Source organism: Puma concolor, chromosome D1 (assembly GCF_028749965.1).
Source record: "Puma concolor isolate L17-30 chromosome D1, mPumCon1.1.hap2, whole genome shotgun sequence".
NCBI lineage: Eukaryota > Metazoa > Chordata > Mammalia > Carnivora > Felidae > Puma > Puma concolor.
Genome location: NC_141676.1, coordinates 25,558,082 through 25,582,351, shown reverse-complemented (window position 1 = coordinate 25,582,351; position 24,270 = coordinate 25,558,082). Strand labels below are relative to the sequence as shown.

General features: G+C 41.3%; 3 protein-coding genes across 7 annotated transcripts in view; 2 read left to right on the top strand and 1 right to left on the bottom strand.

Moving 5' to 3' along the window:
* The window catches only part of RAG1 (recombination activating 1), a 1,204,476-nt gene that overhangs the window by 3,695 nt on the left and 1,176,511 nt on the right, over positions 1–24,270 (top strand). For 2 of the 3 annotated variants that reach the window (XR_015240886.1, XR_015240887.1), the window contains exon 2: positions 1,638–6,022. Coding sequence is in view for 1 of the 3 variants with exons in the window: in XM_086677663.1 (XP_086533789.1) it covers positions 1,652–4,783 (3,132 nt within the window). In the remaining 2 variants the exon portion in view is untranslated. Of the gene's footprint in view, positions 1–1,637; positions 7,246–24,270 lie in introns of those variants that run through there. The other variant, XM_086677663.1, reaches the window with a different exon arrangement.
* On the bottom strand, positions 14,845–22,531 carry RAG2 (recombination activating 2). Its single transcript, XM_025929022.2, has 2 exons — positions 22,363–22,531; positions 14,845–17,862 (listed from the first exon to the last, which is right to left on the bottom strand). The coding sequence occupies exon 2, from the start codon at positions 17,832–17,834 to the stop codon at positions 16,251–16,253; it is 1,584 nt and encodes a 527-aa protein (XP_025784807.2). The 5' UTR covers positions 17,835–17,862; positions 22,363–22,531; the 3' UTR covers positions 14,845–16,250.
* The window catches only part of IFTAP (intraflagellar transport associated protein), a 66,697-nt gene continuing 60,586 nt past the window's right edge, over positions 18,160–24,270 (top strand). The window contains exon 1 of one of the 3 annotated variants that reach the window (XM_086677662.1): positions 18,160–18,318. The gene's annotated coding sequence lies outside the window, so the exon portion shown is untranslated. Of the gene's footprint in view, positions 18,319–18,407; positions 18,561–24,270 lie in introns of those variants that run through there. The other 2 variants (XM_025929039.2, XM_086677660.1) reach the window with 2 other exon arrangements.

Genomic DNA, 24,270 nt, shown 5'->3' with positions numbered 1-24,270 from the left:
CAGCCAATGGGACAGGGGAGACCTGGAAGGCCTTCACACCTGACATAGGACAGAATTTAGAAACATAACTGAACCATAAGCAATGTTGAGGTGTTTGTTGGGCTGCAGTTGAGATACTTCTGAGGTTCATGAGACTTTTGAGATGGTTGAAATTGTACAGATCTCACACAGTCCTGTGTTCAGATCTCACACAGTCCTACAATTTCACAGGATTTCCTTTTTGATCATGTTTTCATGAAAAACATCAATCCCCGAAGCCTAGTGCATGCCAGATGGAATAAACTTCAGTAGTTTAAAGGGATGACTCAAGAAGAAACTTTGTTAGCAGCAGTTAGGATTAGCACTTGTCCCTCCTTCCCCACAGATCCCACCCCGGCTCTTTCCTCTGAGGATTAGTCTCCATGACCACATGATTATATAAAAATATCATCAATTTTGTTAGCTAATTAACTGAGAAGTCGGGGGGGAATGTGTTGCTTGATATAATTGATGGGTCAAGAGTGTTAAGGTAGGCAAATTTGGGAGAGAGATGATAGGTTGAAATATAGTTGCTATTTTTCCAGTGATGTGTACCAAGGAATTTTAAGAATAGTAGGTTGTTTGGATCTGGAGAGGACTCAAATGACATTTTCAGATTTTTATCTACAGCATGATTGGTGTCTACACTGACACCAATCGGTAGGGATTCCTGGCACATGCAATTGCTAATATTTTTTTATCAGAAGAAAAATCTTATTCCACCTCTTCTTATTACAAACTATAAAGCTAATGTCCATTGTCCAGTAATGACTTCCAGGATGGCCTATGTGATTTTTATCTGAAACTACTTGAATTTTTCATCTTAAAAGCCCTTTGGAATGTTTGTACGTGCACCCTATGGTTTGTTGCAGGTTTAAAGTTCTGTGGTTTTTTGTTTCTAATAGAGACACAGCCCTTATAATTTACAGCAGTGTTCACTAATTAAAATTGTAAGCATAATTACTATCCATGATACTTATTATTAGCTAGCATTCATAATGCTTCAAAATTCACTTCATTCTTTCAAGTAGTGAGTAATTAGTTTCTTTGGGTTTGTAGCTTTATCATCCCTTTATGGCCTGTTTAGAAGAAATAAACAACCAACCTCCTGGGAGACTGCTTTAAAAAGCTGGAAATATATCGTCCAGCTAGTGCAATGAGGCTAATACAATGCAGAAAATATGACTTTTCCGTGGTTTCACTAGCCAGTTTTTCCTTGTATTTCTTCAGCAAATAACTATTCAACCCTAATACTAGGAATTGCACTAGGAAGTGTATTAGGAATGTTGGAGAGACAGAAATGAATTACTCAGAGATTCTGTCCTCAAAAACCTTAAGGTTTTGGTGGAAAGAAGTAAGAGTGTACATATCTATGTAACACAAACCATGTGGTGCACGGTGGTGTAAACGGCCACGTGCACTGTCAAGGCAGGGAATGACTGTCCTCTGCTGTATGCTCAGCACCTAACATAGTGTATTAAAATGGGAGGTTGGAGAAGTAACTTTTTGCATCAGTGAATGAATGAACAATTGAATGTATTCATTCCTATTTCTTCCAAGATGCATCAGTGGGATATTGAATTTTTTGTCTTAATCTGACTTATTTCCATTGTTCTCAGGTAACTCAGCCATCATGGCTGTCTCTTTGCCACCCGCCCTGGGACTCAGTTCCGCCCCAGATGAAATTCAGCACCCGCATATGAAATTTTCAGAATGGAAATTTAAGCTCTTCAGGGTGAGATCTTTTGAAAAGGCACCTGAAGAAGCTCAAATAGAAAAGAAAATTTCCTCCGAGGGGAAACCCTCTCTGGAGCAATCTCCAGCAGTCCTGGATGAGGCTGATGGTCAGAAGCCAGCCCCGAGTCAACCGGCATTAAAAGCTCACCCTACGTTTTCGAAGAAATCCCATGATGATGGGAAAGCAGGAGACAAAGCAATCCACCAAGCCAACCTTCGCCATCTCTGCCGTATCTGTGGGAATTCTTTTAAAACTGATGGGCACAATAGGAGCTATCCAGTGCATGGGCCAGTGGATGGTAAAACCCAAGTCCTTTTACGAAAGAAGGAAAAGAGAGCCACTTCCTGGCCAGACCTCATTGCCAAGGTTTTCCGGATTGATGTGAAAGCAGACGTTGACTCGATCCACCCCACTGAATTCTGCCACAGCTGCTGGAACATCATGTACAGGAAGTTTAGCAGTGCCCCGTGTGAAGTTAACTTCCCAAGGAATGCACCCATGGAGTGGCATCCCCACACGCCATCCTGTGACATCTGCCGCGCTGCCCGCCGGGGACTCAAAAGGAAGAGCCATCAGCCAAACGTGCAGCTCAGCAAAAAACTCAAAACCGTGGTTGACCGAGCGAGAAGAGCCCGTCGGCACAAGAAAAGAGCTCGGGCAAGGATCAGCAGCAAGGAAGTGATGAAGAAGATCTCCAAGTGCAGTGACATTCATCTTAGTACCAAGCTTCTCGCGGTGGACTTCCCGGCACACTTTGTGAAATCTATCTCCTGCCAGATTTGTGAACACATCCTGGCTGACCCTGTGGAGACCAGCTGTAAGCACGTATTTTGCAGGATTTGCATTCTCAGGTGCCTCAAAGTCATGGGCAGCTATTGTCCCTGTTGCCAATATCCCTGCTTCCCTACCGACCTGGAGAGTCCAGTGAAGTCCTTTGTGAGCATCTTGAACTCCCTGATGGTGAGATGTCCAGCAAAAGAGTGCAATGAGGAGGTCAGCTTGGAAAAATATAACCACCATGTCTCAAGCCACAAGGAGTCAAAAGAGACTTTTGTGCATATTAATAAAGGGGGTCGGCCCCGCCAGCATCTCCTGTCCCTGACGCGAAGGGCTCAGAAGCATCGCCTGAGGGAGCTCAAGCTGCAAGTGAAGGCTTTCGCCGACAAGGAAGAAGGTGGAGATGTGAAGTCTGTGTGTCTGACCTTGTTCCTGCTGGCACTGAGGGCAAGGAATGAGCACAGACAAGCCGACGAGCTGGAGGCCATCATGCAGGGACGGGGCTCTGGCCTGCAGCCAGCTGTGTGCTTGGCCATCCGTGTCAACACCTTCCTCAGCTGCAGTCAGTACCACAAGATGTACAGGACTGTGAAAGCCATCACGGGGAGGCAGATTTTTCAGCCTTTGCACGCCCTTCGGAATGCTGAGAAGGTCCTCCTGCCAGGCTACTACCCCTTTGAGTGGCAGCCACCTCTGAAGAACGTGTCTTCCAGCACTGACGTCGGCATTATTGATGGCCTGTCTGGACTGTCCTCCTCTGTGGACGATTACCCGGTGGACACCATTGCCAAGCGGTTCCGCTACGACTCGGCTTTGGTGTCTGCTTTGATGGACATGGAAGAAGATATCCTGGAAGGCATGAGAGCCCAAGACTTGGATGACTACCTGAATGGCCCCTTCACTGTCGTGGTGAAGGAGTCTTGTGACGGCATGGGAGATGTGAGTGAGAAGCATGGGAGCGGGCCAGCAGTTCCAGAAAAGGCGGTTCGCTTTTCATTCACAGTCATGAAGATTACCGTAGCGCACGGCTCAGAAAACGTGAAGGTATTTGAGGAGGTCAAACCTAACTCTGAACTGTGTTGCAAGCCCTTGTGCCTCATGCTGGCAGACGAGTCTGACCACGAGACGCTGACGGCCATCTTGAGCCCTCTCATTGCCGAGAGGGAGGCCATGAAGGCCAGCAACTTAGTGCTGGAGATGGGAGGCATCGTTCGGACTTTCAAGTTCATCTTCAGGGGCACTGGGTACGATGAGAAGCTTGTCCGGGAAGTTGAAGGCCTCGAGGCTTCTGGCTCAGTCTACATTTGTACCCTTTGTGATGCCACCCGCCTGGAGGCCTCTCAAAATCTTGTCTTCCACTCCATAACCAGAAGCCACTCTGAGAACCTGGAGCGCTACGAGGTCTGGCGTTCCAACCCGTACCATGAGTCTGTGGAAGAACTGCGGGATCGCGTGAAAGGAGTCTCATCGAAACCTTTCATTGAGACCGTCCCTTCCATAGATGCACTCCACTGTGACATTGGCAATGCGGCTGAGTTCTACAAGATTTTCCAGCTAGAGATAGGGGAGGTGTACAAGAATTCCAATGCCTCCAAAGAGGAAAGGAAAAGGTGGCAGGCTACGCTGGACAAGCATCTCCGGAAGAAGATGAACCTGAAGCCAATCATGAGGATGAATGGCAACTTTGCCAGGAGGCTCATGACCAAAGAAACAGTTGAAGCAGTCTGTGAATTAATCCCCTCTGAGGAGAGGCATGAAGCTCTCAGGGAGCTGATGGACCTTTACCTGAAGATGAAACCCGTGTGGCGATCGACATGTCCTGCTAAAGAGTGCCCAGAATCCCTCTGCCAGTATAGTTTCAATTCACAGCGTTTTGCTGAGCTCCTCTCTACCAAGTTCAAGTATAGATATGAGGGCAAAATCACCAATTACTTTCACAAAACCTTGGCACACGTGCCTGAAATTATTGAGAGAGACGGCTCCATTGGGGCATGGGCAAGCGAGGGAAATGAATCTGGCAACAAACTGTTCAGGCGCTTCCGAAAAATGAATGCCAGACAGTCCAAGTGCTACGAGATGGAAGATGTCTTGAAACATCACTGGTTGTATACCTCCAAATATCTGCAGAAGTTTATGGACGCTCATAACGCGTATAGAAACTCTGGGTTTACCTTAAACTCGCAGCCAGGCGTGGGGGACCCAATAGGCCTAGAGGACTCTCTGGAAACTCAAGATTCGATGGATTTTTAAGCAGAACAGCCGCCTTTGTGTTGGTTTTGCAAATAAGTTTTCTTCTGGGTTGCACTGAGACCTTCTCCTGACACCCTTCACTTCTGTGTGTGGGGCTTCACCACCCGAGCAGTGGTAGATTGGAGAGGCCAGAGGTGCCGAATCCATGTCAGCAATGGATAACTGATGAGCTGAGTGCTTGAGCCATTTAGGGAGTTCAGGAAAGCAACAGGAGAAATCAGTTATTTGGAAGCTCAATAACTCAGAACAGGAGTAACTGCAGGGGCCCAGAGATGAACAAAGATGTGCGTGTGTGACTGAGTGCCGTGGAAAATCAAAGCTAAGGTTGTCAAAGAAATAGCCAGGGAAGTCAGGAAAGGGATTTGTCTTGTGGTTTGCATTCCCCACCCCCTCAATTTATTATTCTTTGTATTGAGATATAAGTGTTTTTTTTTAAATACCATTTCTGTAGAATTCTTTATTTTATAAATTTCACAGATCTTGGCTTATTCCACAGGATTCAAAAATCTTTAAAAGCTTTTCAGATTTCTCTGATAATAACATCTTACACTTGTATGGCATGGTGACCTTTACAAAGTGCTCAGTGCATTTTCTCATTTGGTATCTTTATGCAGAAATACCCTACATCCAGAAAATTTTTGGAAAATCAGCCTTCTTCTGAGTCTCAATGATGTCAATGTCGAGTGACCTTAAGGGGCTTAGGGGGTCATCTGCCACCATGAATTTTTCAATAATAAAGTTGAAAGAATAAAACTGTTAGCTACAGTTAGTCATGAAATCTTCTGATAATACATTTTTCTTATCTATCAGTAGCCAAATATGATTTTTATTTTTACTTTTTAATTTCAATTAGAGTCTCCAATGCTTTTCTATATAATCTTGAAGTCTTTTAAAATCTGGGTTTACTTACTGTATAAAAACAGATCTAATGTTTTACTGAAAAATTTCTGCCAGATTTTCTCCATGTGAAACCGGGGTCAATTTTACTAAATCCAGATTTCATGGAGTCTTTCCCTCTGCAATGTGTTACTCTTTCTATTAAGACCAGTTTACTTTTTTATCATTTATTTTTGTTTTTATTTTTTGAGAGACAGCACAAACAGTGGAGTGGCAGAGAGAGAGAGAGAGAGAGAGAGAGAGAGAGAGAGAGAGACCCAAGCAAGCTTCACGCCCAGTGCAGAGCCTGACATGAGGCTTGATCTTGCCACTGGGAGATCATAACCTGAGCCAAAATCAAGAGTTGGATGCTTAACTGACTGAACCACCCAGATACCCCAAGATCAGTTTACTTTTAGTGTATTCAGATTTTCATAGCAGGATACCTCTGTACTTTTCACACCTGCTCTGTTTAGATGAATCCTGCTCGTAGTAAAGAGGAAGAGTTAACATTTGTAGAGTGGGTTTTTTGGGGTTTTTTTTGTGGGTTTTTTTTGGCCACTTTTGAATATTTTCACATTCATTTTGCCTCATTTTTCCTCACAACAACCCTGTGTGGGTGGATATTGTTATTATTCCCATTTGATGGAGGGTTAAACGATCTGCCTGAAGTTACTGTGATAGTAAATATCTGATCTGGAATTTGAACTCAGGCATTTTGTTTCCAAATTCCATGTTCCTTCCACCACAAAAATTAACCACCATCTTTTTTTTCTTTTTATAAGGCGGTATCATTATTTGTTTAGGATCCAGAACTAATCGCACTACAGTTTATAATTCTTAGGAGCAGAGATGAGTGGGTTTTACAAGTCATTATTGTGCTTTGAGCTCTTTGATAGAAGGGAATGCTAATGCCCCCAAGAGGCCCCCAAATCTCTGGTGGCTCCGGTTATTTGGAAACTATTGTCTTCATCCTTAGGAATTTGAGAATTGCCAATTGCTGGCAATTTAGAGCAGGCATGGGATTTTATATGCTAGTGAGTCATAATGATATGTTAGTGTTAATTAGGTTTTTTCCCTTTCTTTGATTTTATTGGCCATAATTGCCACTCTTCATACACAGTATATCAAAGAGCTGTGTAATTTAGTTGTCAAACGTGTGTCAGTGACATTATCCTAAATGACGTGCATTTAGTGCTTTTGCAGGGTTTGAGCCCTGAATTTTCCACTAAAAAATACAGCAGTCTTCCTTGCTTTTTATATATAGCATATATATAAATTGCAAAAATATTCGTAATTTAGTTGTCAAAAATATATACAGATTTTAATTGTTTTTGTTTTTCTGGAGAATGTTGAGTTTTGTATTTTGTAAACTAATGGGCTTCTGAGCCACCCCTACCCTTCATCCCATTTAATCCTTACAGCATGTCTCTGCACTAATAAACAGCTAAATTTATGTAATCATTCATTTCCTGAGGCATGCTGGTGCTGGTTATTTGCAGATCCCCCCCCCCCCCCATTTCCACTCTGTTACTTGATTGGTGGCACTGTAAATACTTTCTGATATTAAATTCTCCTTTCTAGCATTGCGGGATCTATTTTGAATGCATGTGACTAACAGCATGATTTATAGCACAACCTTCCCAATAATCTCTTAATCAGATCACATTTTGATAAACCCCAGGAACATCTGGCCGCAGGAGTTTCAATATGTAGAAATGCTGCCTCTGGTTGTTTGAGCCCTCAGTGTTGAGACTGCAATATCGAAGACCTGGTTTTATACTGGAGTTTTATTTTTGACAATGCCCATTGTAAATGCACGCACATTCTCCAGGGAAATTCACCACACTGAACAGAGCATTTTGTATTTTTTTTTTTTTTTTTTTTTGGAGTGTAGACTGGGACTTCAGAAGTGCAATGCATTTTTCTCCAGTGAAACCTGATTCTACAAGTTTTCCTGTCAACCCACGGAGGCGCGCTGCAGGGACCAGTGGTAATGGCTGATGAAAACTGATGAGTGGTGGGGTGAGGTCAAAAAGTGCTCTGGGATTAATAAACACGCACTGAGAAGCAAGAGCAGGAGAAAAGATGTGTTTTCCTTCCAGGTGAGCTGGAGTTTAGTTTTGCCTCAATTTGTTTTCACAATATAGAGACGAAGATAAAGATTTTGTTGGTTGAGTATGTAGGTCTCGCATTACATCAAACAGAATTCAAATTCCGGGGACTAGTAGGGTTTGTAAGCCAGTGGTGTTTGAGAGGAACAAATCACCATTTGGATGCAAATGATTTTTCACTGATGTGTATGTGTCTTCAGTCGTTGACTGGGAGATGGTCTGTTCTTTCATTGTTAAGAAGTAAGGGTGTTTTAAGTAAGTTTACTTTCATTGTTTTAAGTAAGGGTGGATATTTTATTCTATTTCATTTTTTCTCTTTAACTATAGTAATCTACATAAATATACCTCAGAAATCATTTTTGGTAAGATTTTTGTATGAATGGCACTTCACTTTATTTTCTTGGCAAATAATCATAAAGTCTGCTTAATGGCTTCCAAGAGCTTTCCTTTTTGTGTTTTAGGGAAAGTTCAGGTGCCAGGATGCAATGGAATTTTATCTGATGCAGCTTACCTGTGTTTCCCTATCAAATGTTTTCAAATTAAACAAACTATGTATTGCAATACTTACTTTTGGATTTTAATATTTTTACTCCTTATTAATATGAATATTGTTTTTGTGAACAATTTTATGTTTAAGTATTTGAAATAAAGTTTAAAATTTGAAAACAGTGTATTGTGATTTATATTCAAATAATAATATTGAGGGCGACATTTGAAACAATGAAGTAACACATTTTTTCTTGAGGAAAATACAAAATAAATTTGGTGAACTTTAGAATAAAGGGCAACAGAGTAGTGATAATGAGTATGATTTATCCTAATATAGGCTGAGACCATTTGTTTCTAGATATTTGAAGTGAATAGTAAGCCTTTTGAAAATATAGAATTTGAAAATCAGTGGTTTTTGACTCTTTTTGAGAATCAAATAAAATATGGGCCTGTTTCTCAGAAAATTCACATTTTCATACCCTGAAAACTTTGGTCAGAGTGGTCGACTTGTCCAGAGCCACATGGGTAATGGCAGGAACGAGCTAGATCCCGCGTTCTTTTGTCCAGTGTTTTTTCTAATGGTGATATTGATGGTGATGATGATGATGATGATGATGATGATGATACAAACATCAACAACGTCTGCCACTTAGCAAACAGGGTGTGGTAAGCAATGGCACATGGTTTTCTCATTGGATTCTTTCAGAGCGGGTACTGTTACCTCCATGTTGCACATGAGGTCACTGAAGCTTAGCTCAGCCAGAAAAGGGCAGGCCTGCAGCTCCACAATTTCCCCTCCACCTCTGTCCAGCTTACCTGTACACTACTCAGTTATCTCTTCATCATCCATGGATTTTCAAGCATCTCAGCACATCTTTGCTAGAGACCTCTGAGCTCCCTTCTGCTTAGAACAGAGATTCAGCCTGTCTGCTTCTGTGCAACCGTACCAGCTTTTAAAAAAAAATATTTTTAAGGGTATTTATTTATTTTAGAGAGAAAGGGAGAATGAGTGGGGGAGGGGCACAGAGAGAGAGAGAAAGAATCCCAAGCAGGTTCTGCACTGTCAGCATAGAGCCCAGTGCAGGGCTCAGCCCCACGAACCATGAGATCATGACCTGAGCTGAAATCAAGATTTGGACCATTAGCCAACTGATTCACCCAGGTGCCCTGTACCAGTTTTTAAAATATTGAAATCTGTTTGTACTTGTAGGCAAACAGCCTGTGTCCCCAAGGCCCCAGTACCCTTCCAACACTGGCAGCCCTGTCTCATCCTCAAGGAACCCAGATCCAGCAAGTAATGGGTTAATACTAGCACATCAGGGGGCCTTAACAACTGCCTCAGCGCCATTTTCTTCCATTGATTTTTAAAAACTCTGCTATCCTTGCTTTGCTTTGTTTTTCCAGTTTTGTTGAAATATAATTGACAAAATTGTATATCAAGCGTACAACATAATAGTTTAATACACATTGCAAAAATATTTACCATAATCAAACTAATTAATGCATCTATCATTTCACATTGTTACCTTTTATTTTGGTGTGGTAGGGTGCTTAAGATCTACTCTCGGAAATTTCAAGTGTACAATACGGTATCATTAACTGTCGTCACCATGCTGTTCACTAGATCTTCAGGACTTACTCATCACCAAACTAAAAGTTTGTACCTTCTGACCAAGTATTTGAATATTACTCTTGCCTTTGAGAATGAAGCATCTCCTTACCCCTTAAGGCCCGGCTAAGTTCTATATTGTTCCTGATACCCTTTCTAATTACTTCAGCCTATATTTTAAAGAAATATGTATAGGATACCTTCTATGCACATGCAGTGTGTGCCTGGCACTGGAGATACAGTGATGAACAGCGCAGTTTTTGCTCACAAAAAGCTAGGTGGAAGCAGACATGAAGACAACAGTAAGCCTAATAAATGCATCACCGCACACTCTAGTAGATGTTATGAAGAAAAAGCACTAAGTTCAGTTTGAGTATAGTAAGACAATGGAATTTAAATTGGGGGGTCAGAAAAAGCATCTAGGAAGAAGGAACCTTTAAGGAGAGATGGGTAGAATGGGTGATGTGGGGGCAAGTGTGGGGGGTTAGACCAAGAGCAGACTTCACCCATGGGAAGATTCTGAGGTGGAGAGCAGTTGGTAGAGTCTAGGAACGGAAAAAAAGGTCTCTCTGACAGGAGCAGATAGAGTGAATGCGAGGAAGGGGTTGTGTGTATTTGGAGAATCAGGCAGAAGCCTTATTATGCAGGACATGGCGGGTGGGGTAAAGACTTGACTACTACCCCGGTGCAAATGGAAACCTTTGAAGAGTTTTAGGCGGGCAATGGATGCCATCCAAGCCACGCCAGGAGTGGGGCATGACTGAAATGTTTTCAGAAGGTATACATGGGAGGGGATTCATCCAAGATTAAGAAGGGTCACGCATAAATATTTCAATGACGGAGTAGCGATTTCAAACATTTTTTTATGTCAATTATACATGACCTGCTGATTCATATGTCTCACTACCTCACACAACTGTGTCTAACCCTAGGCAGGAGGATGTGAGGGAGGTTCTGCAGCAGCAACATCTTCTCATGAATTTAGCATTTCTTTCCATGACAGTTTTCCTTCTTTCTTGTGGAAAGTTCCTTTTCTCCTTGGCTTCTCTATGATTGTTTTTCCTCTCTTCATGGTGACAATGTATCTCTGCCTTCACAAAATACACAGTGAGTTACTTGTAGGCCAAGTATGTGCATTTAAATTTATTTATTTATTTGAGACAGAGAGAGAAAGAGAGAGAGAGAGAGAGAGCACGAGGAGGGGAAGGGCAGAGCGAGAGGGAGAGAGAATCCTAAGCAGGCTCCACACTGTCAGTGCAGAGCACTATGTGGGGCTTGAACCCATGAACCGTGAGATCATGACCTGAGTCGAAGTCAGATACTTAACCGACTGAGCCACCCCGATGCCCCCAAAGTTTGAAGCTTCTAATCAAGGCTTGCTCTCTTGGGTGACCAGCCCCCATGCTGAAGTCATCCAGGGCTGTCTCAATAGAACAAAAGACTCTCCTAGCACCCTTATCACTCAAGAAATGCCAGGAGTTTTAGGAGCTCTATGCCAGAACCAGGGACAAAGACCAAATATCTTCCTATGACACCACATTCATATTTTTTAATGGTTAAAAATTGATGATTTGGTCATCTTTAATAGGTACACCCACACCCCTCTTCTTTTGGTTATCACCATACATTTTGCATGGCACTTCGAGCAGTCTTTTCCACATTTTAGAGTTGTCTTAGACACAACATCTCTTCAGCTAAGGCCAATACAACAAAGGAGACTTAGAGATATTTTAGTCCAATTTTTAATTTTACCACTATATTCCAGGTTAAAAAAAGAAAACTGTTATTGCAAGGATAGCTTGCACTATACAATTTCAAATTTGTCACCAACTGCTTCCAGTATACGATTTCACTTTCTGTAACTCTCCTGTCCTGCCCCTTGCCCCGTTCTACAGTAGGACAATAAGTTCCCTAAAGATGGGGCTCTTCTTTTGTTCTTTTTCAGGTCCCATAATATTTATTGTGGATCTTGGATTTTATTTTCTTTTTTGTTTTTTAATTTGAAAGAGAAAGTGCATTTGAGTGGGGAAAGGGGAAGAGAGAGAGAGAGAGAGAGAGAGAGAGAGAGAGAGAGAGAGAGAGAATCCCAAGCTGGTTCCACACTGAGCATGGAGCCTGATGCATGGCTTGATCCCATAACCCTGGGACCATGACCTGAGCCAAAATCAAAAGTCAGACATTCAACCAACCGAGTCACCCAGGGACTGCCAAGGATGTTGGATTTTCAATGAACACTTACTGATGGGTCCCCTGAAATAGCCTATTAATAGAGGAATTAAGCCAGAGATTCAAGGGATCTTTATCCTTAAGCTATACATACTCACAAGCCTTTTTTTCCCCATGTTTATTTATTTTTGAGTAAGAGAGCATGCGTGGGGGAGGGACAGAGAGAGAGGGACAGAGGATCCAAAGCCACCTCTGCACTGACAGCAGCAAGCTTCATCTAGGGCTCGAACTCATGAACTGTGAGATCATGACTTGAGCCCAAGTCAGACACTCAAGCAACTGAGCCACCGAGGAGCCCCATATCTGCCAGCCTTTTTAAAGGGGTGTTATTGATAACTTTTCTTTCCTATTCTAAAAATAATAATTTAGATGAATATACATTTACTGGATTGATATCTAGAGACAGAATGAGGTATTGGTTCTCTTAGTAATAAATGTGCTGTATTAGATGTTTCTTGACAGAACTAGGTTTGGGAAAATGTAATATCATTTATGGCAAATTCCAAGTCAAAAGGCAATGTTCTATGGTAGAGTAGAATTTGGTGGTGTATAAATCATTTGGAATTCTTGTGACTGTGGGTTAGAATGGCTGCCTATTCAAGCTAAGTTTACCAAGAAATGCCCAAGAGTGGTACAGAAACAGACAAGTCCTAGGTGGTCTCACAGAGAGAACCGTGACCATGCTGAGAGAGGTAGGGCAGAATGATCTCCTCCATCATATGAGCCCAGTAGGGACCCAGGAAGCAGCTGAGAGAAAGCTAGATATAATGATGTCTGGTGGTTAAGGCTGAGATACAACTCAGGAGTCATCATGAAGCTGATAACCTTGGCCCTGTGGGGGTGTGGGTATTGTAGCAGAAGCCAGTGACAAGGGATGGCGACCCTTAAGGACCAAATGCTTCAACCCTACTCATTCCCACTTCTGGAAACCCAGTATTATGTTTCTCCCTGGAACCTGGATAAAAAGCTGGGTAAAGAGGGTAGACCCTAAATTTATTGAAATTAAATGTCCAACACACAGTAAAGGGGATGCATAATACAATGTGAGTTATAGAAAAATACACATGGTTTTGTCTCTTGTACTGCTGAGTATATAAGCAGAGATTTGTAAGTGCTATGGCCATCAAGGAGGTAATGGGGTTCAGAACAGCCTTCCTGAGGGAGAAGGTATCTGAACTGAGATGTAGAGTGGATAAGAATGGGCCAGATAGCCTAGGATATTAGCAGGAGTTATAAAGCACCAGAGGAAAGGCATGCCCAGCAGAAGGGATGGGTTGCTCAAAAGCCCAGTTTAGCATTTTTGGAGATTGAATACAAAATGCAAAGAGTAGTGAAACAGGAGGGGGAGGGGACAGGGCAAACAGTATGAATGCAGTTGTATGTGACTTTATTTTACCAATGAAAACCTCAGGGAGCCAGCCGGCCCCTTGCTTTAGGGTCATGCCATTCCATATTCCCTTTGTTTACTATGTTTTAACCAGACTGACCTTTCAGTTCCTCAAACGTGATAAGCTTCATCTCACCCCAAGGACTTCAGACTAACTATTCCTTTTCCTTATGCTTCCTCTCTTTCTAAGACATTCAGCCCCTTAAAATGGTCACCTTGGAAAGCCAAATGCTTATTTATTGATATTATTCTATGTAAGCAGTTTCCAGACTTATCTTTAAGACATATTTATGAGCCATATCAGAAAGACCATTTGTACTCAGACTTTCTTTTTTCTTTTTCTTTTTAACCTAAAGTGGTAATACTGAGAGTTATACCCTACTAGGGCTTTGGATGACATTTGTCTGTTTCCAGAGATGTTTCCTACTCCATCTCTAATGGTGGAAGAGGGACAGTTGTTAAGTGTCTTCAAAGGAATGAACCATAGGACCCGAAGGTGACTGAAGTGTGAGTTCTATAAATGTTTTAAGCAAAGGCAGTATATCATTAGAATAAGTGAATCCTCTTCTAATGTGGTCCATTTGAATGTTTGCATGTGCTTACTTCATCATCTTTAATGTCAGCTGCTGAATTCACTTAGGACTTAAAAAGACATAATTCGGGGCGCCTGGGTGGCTCAGTCGGTTGAGCGTCCGACTTCGGCTCAGGTCACGATCTTGCAGCTCGTGAGTTCGAGCCCCGCGTCAGGCTCTGGGCTGATGGCTCAGAGCCTGGAGCCTGTTTCTGATTCTGTGTCTCCCTCTCTTTCTGCCCCTCCCCCATTCATGCTCTGTCTCTGTCTCAAAAATAAATAAACATTAAAAAAAAATCTACTTTAAAAAAAAAAGACATAATTCTACTAAAAAATATGGTAGTAAAACCAAAGTACTTGCTTTCGTGACACATACTCATATAACACACACACACACACACACACACATACACACACACACACACACACACACACACACACACACACACACTCTAAAAGTAGCTATGCTGTTGGCATCTGAGTTTAACTATAGAACCCAGTGAGTTCAGAATTAAATCATTTAGATTATCATTGACTACAAAATAAATATGGTAATAATTCTTCAGCTAGTCAGTCACTATAGATGAGTTAAGGGAATGTATCTACCTCTTGAAGAAATAACCCTTTTGAACTCTGTAAAGGATATTTCAGTTCTAACTTATGACACTTCCTATGAACAACAGAAAAAAGAAATCAAAGTAGAGTGATCCTGAGAAAATTAAATAGTATAATTTTGTCCTTAATTGGGTAACTATGCATATTAATAATGAGAAATCGATATAAACAAAAGACATTTTAATGCTTTATTGGTTTTACATAGATGACAAAAACAACAAAAAATCAAAGCAAAGGTATAGCAAATGGTTCAAAAGGAGTATTCATTAAGCAACATTACTGAAACAAACAACAGGATTTAATTCATCCAAGTTAGTTTTAGTAGCTAAGACATGGAGCTGGTAGCAGATGAACTTGTATTCCAGGGATTTATCTCCTGTACGGTCATGTGCCCCCTAAATCTGGCAATAGAACTTCACACACTGTGGACTTTCAATGAATACTGATGAATAGGAAGCTGTGGCTTAAGCTCTTAGGATAAAGTAAGATGCTTTTCTAGAAAAATACTCCAAAAGGAAAGACATTTATTTCTAAGGTCATCTAATTAACAGTTGATGTCTTAAAGCCTCAAAGTGAACAGTCTTTTTTAACTCTCTTTCTAGAAAGTATCTAATTGAACCATATAGCAAGTTCATTGATTTTGCAATTTTCATTGGCATCCAACCCCACATGTCAACTAGACACATACACACACAAATTTATTTTTCCCCACTTAAAATCTTATACCTATTAACTTTAGAACATTCTTCAACTTCTTTTATTTGGGGGAAATAATACTATTGTTCTTTATGAGATTTTAACTGGTGGTCTTTTCTTAGCGTGCTCTGACTTATTCCCTTTTCCCAGACTGCTAAGTAGCAGTGGACTTCAGTTTTCATTAAATCTCTCAAAGAATTGGTTCAAGCAATTGGCCTTGGTCCATCATCTGTGCACCAGACGGCAGAGAGGGGGAATCCTCTGAAGAAAGTCATGCAGGTAACTTGATAAAATATAACAAACTTGATGTAGAGTCCTTTTCTCCTCCTTCATGTCAATGGAGACTATGTTACAGCTTAAATAAGCTTTATGGAACTTTTTCTGTTCATCGATATAATCAAGAGACCAGTTTAGAGTTAGAGACATATAAAGAGTACTAGCATGGGATACAGGTGATCTTGGTTTTAATTTTTGGCCAACCACCAAATTGTTATATTGTGCAAAATAATTCATTTAATTCCTTTGGGTGTTAGTTTCTTTACTGGCTTAATTATGTCTTAACTACTCTATAGCTTATTTGTCATGAAAAATTATATGAAAGATATAAACATATCTTGATTATTACTACCGCCTCTGTATTGAAGATTGCTTGAATGAAAAAATTCAGGTCAGAAATTCTCATTTAAGATACTTTGACTAAAATTTTTTCAAGCATTTAGCATTGTGTTATGAGCACTTTCCCCTGGCACTTGATTCATAAGACTAAAAGAAAACACGGACATTTTCAATAAACAAAGATAGAAATATAATTTTCATCATTGTTATGATTCTTTAAAACAGGTTTAAAAATTTGATGCACTTGAATTCGGAAGACATTTGTGAAACTAATCAAACAGCCTTCTGAGAAAAGATTTCTTGGCAGGAGTAAAAATTTTCCCAGAACCTTTTTTGTGGAGGGATTTCAGTGGAGGCTTTTTTAAGGGCAGGACTCTTTTGGGGGTTTGTAGTGCTCTTGCTGTCTTCACATGCTCACTGCAGTAATACTTGTTGCTTCCTTCCGATAGACGGATGAGTGTGCGTTCTGCCAGATCCATGCATTGGGCATGGACCCAGTGCCCATCTCCATGAGAGCAGTAGATCATGGCAGGTTTGTTGAGCTCAGTTGAATAAAATGGTACCCAAGTGTTGATATCCACATCACAAGTAGCACAGCATGTAATCCAGTAGCCTGTCTCAGACTCATCTTCTTCATCGTCTTCGTTATAGGTGTCAAATTCATCATCGCCATCAAAACTATTTGCTTCTGCACTGAAACAAAATTCTTCTGAGTCTTCAAAGGGAGTGGAGTCCCCTGGGTCTTCTGTTGATGTCTGACTATTTGTGAGCGTTTTCTGATCTTCATTCACATCATCTTCAGCACATTTCAACATATAAAAATAGAATGCCTCTGAAGAAGCCTGTTTATTGTCTCCTGGTATGCCAAGGAAAACATTTCCGTTTCCCATGTTGCTCCCAAACCAGATCTTGCTGTGCTTAATATCTGGGGTCCAATCTGGGGTCTCCATCTCACGAATTTCTATCTTGTTGTCCACAAAAGAGACAATGTTGCAGACCATTCTCTTTTGATTTTCAAGCTGATAGCCACCAACAATAACAAATTCATCACTGTTTGTTTGAGTCAGGATCGCACTGGAGACAGAGATTCCTCCTGGCAATACTGTGCAATTCACAGCTGGGCTACCCAGTGGGAGATCAACCTTTATGCTGTATAGGTTGGCCGGGCGGATGTTATTGGCAAGTGAGTGTCCTCCTAAAATATAAATGGTATCATTTCTGGCAATGGAGACATGAAAAGATAACCCATCCTGAAGTTCTGGCAGAGCGTATGACGTAGAGCACCCAAATTCAAAATCTACCAGGAAAACATGGGGCAGACAGTCAGCTACACTATTCCATTTTTCTGTGATTCTTTGGGCAGAAGGCATGTATGACCGTCCTCCAAAGAGAACCCCCATACTTCTCCCTCGACTATACACCACATCAATGGAATGACCATATCTGGCTTCAGGAACATCTCCTACCAAGTCTTTCTCCGTGCAGCAAAAAGTAACTTTTTTGTTGTTCTTGCCAACAACAGACATGACATAAATCTTATCTGAAAGCTCATTATTTGGTGTTTTCCCTCCATGGATGATATATTGATGCTTTTCAGACTCTAAGCTGCCTCTGAAGATGCAAGTGGCTGGGTAACGAAGAGGAGGAAGGTAGCAGGAATCCTTAGAGAAAACCGCAGGCTTCAGTTTGAGATGGTTATGCTTTACATCAAAGTGGAAAACTCCAGTGGGGCAGGATCTCTTGGGCCAGCCTTTTTGGCCAAAGAAGAAAACTTGCCCATCAAAATTCATCAGTGAGAAGCCTGGTTGTATTAAGGCTGTATTATTACTGACTGTTATCATCTGTAGTGACATATTTTCTGATAGTGGATGGATCTTTTATCTGAAAGAATTACACACACAAAATTACTGTATCTCTTCATATAAATCATTATGTTTGCATCACCTTACATGTAAAACGCTTATTTAAAAAAAAGTTCTTCCACAAGCTTGTAGAGGGACTGAATTAGCAAAATCCAGGCAGCTAGGTAAGTAATAAAGAGCCACAGAACCTTCCTTCCTAATAGTATCCAAACAGTTGGGACATGTTTTCGACATGGACCATCCTCCCTTAGATTTCTGGGAATTGTAGTCCTATCCCCCCACCCTCTTCACAGATTCACCGCTTGTCGGCCGAAAGAACTACATTTCCCAGGAATCCGTTCTCTATGGGATGCGTGGTTGGAGACAGTTTCTGTTGCTCCAGGAGAAGCGACTCCTGGGATGCCCCTCTGAATAAAGACGCTCAAAGTGCGGAGTGACTAGAAGGGAGCCAAGGCGGAAAACTAGGGAACGGGAGGTGAGCGCGGCTGACGCAGACCCAACATCCGGGTTACGGGAAGGCTGCAGCACCAGGAGGGGCGTCAGGCCGACTGCTGCCGAGTGTTCCCGGTGCCTCTCCGGGGACTCTTAAACAAGTGACCCCGTAGGAAGCACAGTAGTTTCTGGCCCTAGTGGGGTTGCCTGGAAACCGCAGCCTAGAAGGAAGCCCCGGATGAGGCGTCCTAGCGGACTCCTGCCTGGATGCTTTCGAGGACTCAAGTCAGTTACACCCCTGAACGTCCTTAGGTTGCTGGGTCGGGGTGGGGGTGTGGGGGACCTGAGGTCACAGAAGCTGTGACTGTTTTACGGAAGCCAAAGACCAGGCTTTGAATACCTGGAGCGCGGGGGAGAAATTACCTGATAATGATTTCGTAGTGGAAACACTAGTTAGATTTCAGCGAGTGTCTTGTCAAAAGCCCCTGGTTTTTCCTCAATCGCTCTTGCTCCTGCATTTAGGGTTCTTTCAGGGAAGCAAAGAAGGTTCCTAAATACCCCCCTGCCTCCATTCTCTCTTCCTCTTACCTCTAGGAAAATACAGTTAGTGGCCGTTATTTCAGATCGCTCTTTCCTGCACAAAACATTTGACATAAGTCTTTAGAAACGCTGTCGTAAGCAGGTACTAAGCAAAGAGGTGCCAGAATTATTCAGGATTTAATATTAGTCATAATATTTTTTTAAAATCTATTTATTAGATGAACTCAGCTGGATACATTTTTATTTTATTATTATCACTTACCTTAGGGAGATGCCAGGAGCCTTAATGAGAAATACACTCTGTTTGCAGAGTGAGGTCCTAGGCACCAAAGGTTAAAGGAATCAAAAGGGTACAGATTCCCGACTGTTCAGAGTAAATTATTACTATGCTTCAAAAACAGGATGAAACAGTGTCTCTGAATGTGACTCTCAGTAGAGTATGGACTCTGAAGGCTGTTGGCTATAATCAAATCCTTTGTCTGTCACCTATTAACTATATGAACTTGGGCAAGTAATTTAACATCGCTCTGTCTCAGTTTCCTCATCTGTAAAATGAGATAATTTACCTACCTCCTTGGTTGATGTAAATTATCATTAGTAAATTACTGCATGTAAATTATTTACAGTAGGGCTTTGCACACTGTGTTAGTTATAATTATGCTTGAACTTATCAAAAGTAGGGTTGTTAGTACACAATTACCTACAAGTCATGGCAGATGATACTTAATGTTGGAGATGGTTAAAAGGAATTTAGGATCTGGGATCTGGTCAGTGGGTATAGATTGATGAATTTTTTAGACTAATAAGAATTGGATAAGCATACACAATGGAGGTGCGGGTGGTGAGTTCAATTTAAATAACAGGAAATCATTCAGTCATTCGTCTGTTACCCTTTCTCTAACCTCTCCTTAAAAATGCAGACTTTGGGGGTGCCTGGGTGACTCAGTTGGCTAAGTGTCTTACTTCTGCTCAGGTCATGATCTCACGGTTTGTGGGTTCGAGCCCTGCATTGGGCTCTGTGCTGACAGCTTGGAGCCTGGAGCCTGCTTTGGATTCTGTGTCTCCCTCTCTCTGCCCCTCCCTTGCTCATGCCCTGTCTCTCTCTATCTCTCAAACATAAATAAATGTTAAAACATTTTTAAAAAATGCAGACTTTGCAGCCTGAGTCCAAATCTTGGTCAAGTTATTTTTTCTCGGTTCTTTCTTTTCTGTAAAATGGGAATAGTATTAGTATGTATTCATTGGGTTGTTTTGAAGGATAAATGGGATAACACGTGTAAATCACATAGCACAGTGCCTGGCACATAATAAGCATTTGATAAATGTTGGTCGATACTATAGTTTTTATTTTGCCTGCAAAGATTCCTTGGCCCATTTAGAATCTATGTGTTCCGTGTAGTGAGATTTTGGTAAGGCATTTTGCCTTGAAGCACTTCTGTAGATCAGATGTAATTAACCACTAAATGTGCTCTTCTATTTAGTTTTAGTTTACTTGGGAGATTCCTCAAGGTGTGATTTTTTAAGAATCACATCTTGTGGGTTATGAAACCAAGTGAGGACATGGTGAATGAGAAGGGTTATTGTTAAAGTCATGAAAGCAAGCCCGCCTCTTCTTCATGATGGTTTGTAGGTTCAGCAACTTGCCCTGCTTATGAAATCACATGGGTGTCTTTTTTATTCATGGCCCATCCAAGTATGCATGAGAGAAGGCCTGGTGCAACTAAGAACATCCTCTCCATAGGGATTAAAAGGAAATACCGTTCCCTCAATTCAGTAAATGAAAACTGTAAGTGACTCAGCGTGATATGTGCTTGTCAGACAGTTGTCCGCTTCTGGGTAGGGGGAGCACTGAAGCCAAAGCCAGTTTGTTTTAAGTATCTCTGAAGACTGTTATTGGGATAAAAAGCAAGCTCTACGGGGGTCATGGAGTCCATATCCCAAGGGGTGAACATATACCAAGAACACTAGCTTTTAAACAGCAGGCTTTAAAAAAAAATTAATGTTTATTTATTTTTGAGAGAGACAGAGACAGAATGCGAGTGGGTTAGGGGCAGAGAGAGAGGGAGACACAGAATCGGAAGCAGGCTCCAGGCTCCGAGCTGTCAGCACAGAGCCCAGTGCGGGGCTTGGACCCACGAACCCGGGGATCATGACCTGAGCTGAAGTCGGATGCTCAACCGCTCAACCAACTGAGCCACCCAGGTGCCCCAACAGCAGCCTTTTTTAAAAATAAGGTCTCATTGTGGCCTTTTGGCTTCATTTTAAGGTTGTCTTAGGGAATTTGGCTTCTCATAAGTGAAAACATGACTACTACAGATGAAACAGATACATTTTCTTAAGCAAGACATAAGGAATACTACCCATTTTTTTACAGCTGAGTTTGGTTCCCTAAAGATTTCTGACCTCTTCTCCTTTTGATGCCCTGCTCTTGATGCACCTCATAATTTCAGGGCCCTAAAAAACAGGCGAGGTTTATTACTGTTAAGGTGAATTTCCTCCTCTTGTAATGCAGTTCAAGTATCTGTGTATTTAATGTTTAGATTACCCATTTAAAACCATGACCAGATGGCACACTTATTTAAAGAATAAACAGGAACACTGAAAGTGTTTTCACATTAATTTGCCATATTTTTTTAGTTTTTGAAATTTGCTTCATTCACTTAAATATGCCCTCACTGGAGTGGACTCTTGTATATTTTCCATAGTTTTAACATGACTATATTAGTCACATCTTGGTTTTTAAGAGTTTTTAAAAGGTAATACTAGAACTAAAATAATCTACTTTCTTTAAATAGTCTAGATAAAAAAGGAAGATTTGGAAAAAAAAAGATACTGTTCTTCAACTGAAGGAAGTTTCAAAGTCCACGCATTAAAGATTCTTTTTAAAAGACAGAAATAGAGGACCAATAAATTTATACAATTTTCCCAACCCCATGCTAACATTCCTCAGCAGGGAGGTTTTCATTTATTCACTGTGAAGCTAGGGCACAGTTGAAAATCAAAAGAGGACTAATGGTGTGAGGTCTGGGTTTGTAGTTTCCTGTGTCTGAACTGACTCTTTTTTTCCTTCCAAAGAAAGGTACTGTACTCGGACGCATTAAATCTTACTGATCAGTGTTGCCCGTGTTTTCTTGATTGCTCCGAAAGAGTGGGTAACCTCATGTAACCACAGTCATTTCGGGCATGAATTAACACTATCTTGCACAGCTAATTGGGTCTGAGATATACGTTATTTGCTTTTTTTGCTGGCACTGAAGTCAGGATTAGGTCTTTTTTTTTTTTTTTTTTCCTGACACTTATGCCAGAGAAGCATTTATGTACTAAGATGAACACATGGGCTCTGATGCCACAGGAATTGAATCCTTGCAGCAACCTGACAGCAGAAAGCCCCATAGTTTCCAAATTTTACAGCATCCCTTCCCCATCTGGACACCCAATGCATCTGTAACTCACCCGCTGCTAAAGCGGGGCATCGTCTTTCCCTTCAAGTTGACAAACGTAGGTGCCCATCTTTTAGCTTTGATAGAAATCAAGGTATCGGACCTACCTGAAGGCCAGAGAGGCTGCTCACCCCTCTCTGAATCTTTGCCGCTAAACCAGGTATTAAATGTCAGCACTTGGGGAAGATTCACTGACTGCCCACTCTGACCGTGGCAAGAGGAAGGCTCACAGTAAAGAGAATGTGTGTATGTGCCTGCAGATGTTCCAGTGAACGCTGATCTAACGGGAGTAACTGACTGTGACCTTTTTTTTTTTTTTCTTTTCTTTAGATGGTTGAGGGAGATATCCACCGGGGTACATGCTCAAGATTTAACTATTCCCTTACTGGCAAACAGTGGAAACACAGCTATTTGTAAAGACCAAAACAAAATAAAACCTGGCTGAAACCTGACATATTTTTATTAAAAACATTTTAGAAAAATATAGAAGAAAACGAATATAATTGCTATGATTTAAATAACACTATTAAGAATCAAATGATAAATTATTTCCTAAAGCAGAGACCACTGATACCAATGTCAGTTATTTTGATCTTGAATTGCTCTTCAACCGTCTCGTTTTCTTTAATGCAAAGCTCAGAAGTCATTCTAATTATTGGAGGCCTACTGCCAACTTCATATCATATATCAGGAGCTGCTGTGTAATATTACCCAGCAGAATGATTAAGTAAATGGGCTTTGGAGTCAAACTGACCTGGTTTTCTTTACCAGCTCTGCCATTTTCCACTGGAGTCATCCTAATCTCTAAGCCTCTGATTGTCTGTGTCTATAGTGGGAATAATAGAAATAGTCACCCCAAAAGATTGTTGCAAAAAGATTAAATAAGAGGGGCGCCTGGGTGGCGCAGTCGGTTAAGCGTCCGACTTCAGCCAGGTCACGATCTCGCGGTCCGTGAGTTCGAGCCCCGCGTCAGGCTCTGGGCTGATGGCTCGGAGCCTGGAGCCTGTTTCCGATTCTGTGTCTCCCTCTCTCCCTGCCCCTCCCCCGTTCATGCTCTGTCTCTCTCTGTCCCAAAAATAAATAAACATTGAAAAAAAAATAAAAAAAAAAAGATTAAATAAGATAATGTCTTCATTTTTTTTAAATTACAATTTAAAAAAAATGTTTATTATTTTGAGAGAGAGACAGACAGACAGACAGATAGAGCGCCAGCAGGGGAGGGGTAGAGAGATACAGAACTCGAAGCAGGTCCCAGGCTCTGAGCTGTCAGCACAGAGCCTGATGGCGAGCTCAAACTCGCAGACTGCGAGATCGTGACCTGAGCCAAAGTCAGATACTTAGCCGACTGAGCCACCCAGGTGCCCCTCAGTTAGTATCTTTAAAGTGCTCAGTGCCCAGTAGCAACAAATGAGCGTTCCTATAGCTGCACATCCTCACCAGCATTTGGTGTTGTCAGTGTTCTGGATTCTGGTCATTCTAATAGCTGTGTAGTAGGATTTCATTGTTGTTTTAGTTTGTATTTCCCAGATCACATATGATGTGGAGCATCTCTTCAGGTTTTTTGTTTGTTTGTTTGTTTTTGTCATCTGTATGTCTTTGTCAGGTATCTCTGAGCTTTTTTTTTTTTTAGCCAGGTTGTTTGTTTTCTTATTGTTGACTTTAAGAGTTCTTTGTATATTTTGGATAACAGTCCTTTGTCAGATGTGTTCCTGGCAAATATCTTCTCCCAGTCTGTGGCTTTTCTTTCTATTCTCTTGTCAGTGTCTTTAGCATAGCAGAAGTTTTTAACTTTAATAAGTTATTATCAATTATTTCTTTCATAGATTGTACCTTTGGTATTATATCTAAAAAGTGGTTGCCAGACCCATGAGCTATGAACTTTATGGTTTTGCATTTTTTTTGTTTAGGTCTGTGATCCATTTGAGTTAATTCTTGTGAAGGGTGTAAGGTCTGTGGCTAGATTAATTTTTCACATGTGGAGATGCAGTTCTAGAATCTTTGTTGAAAAGACTGTG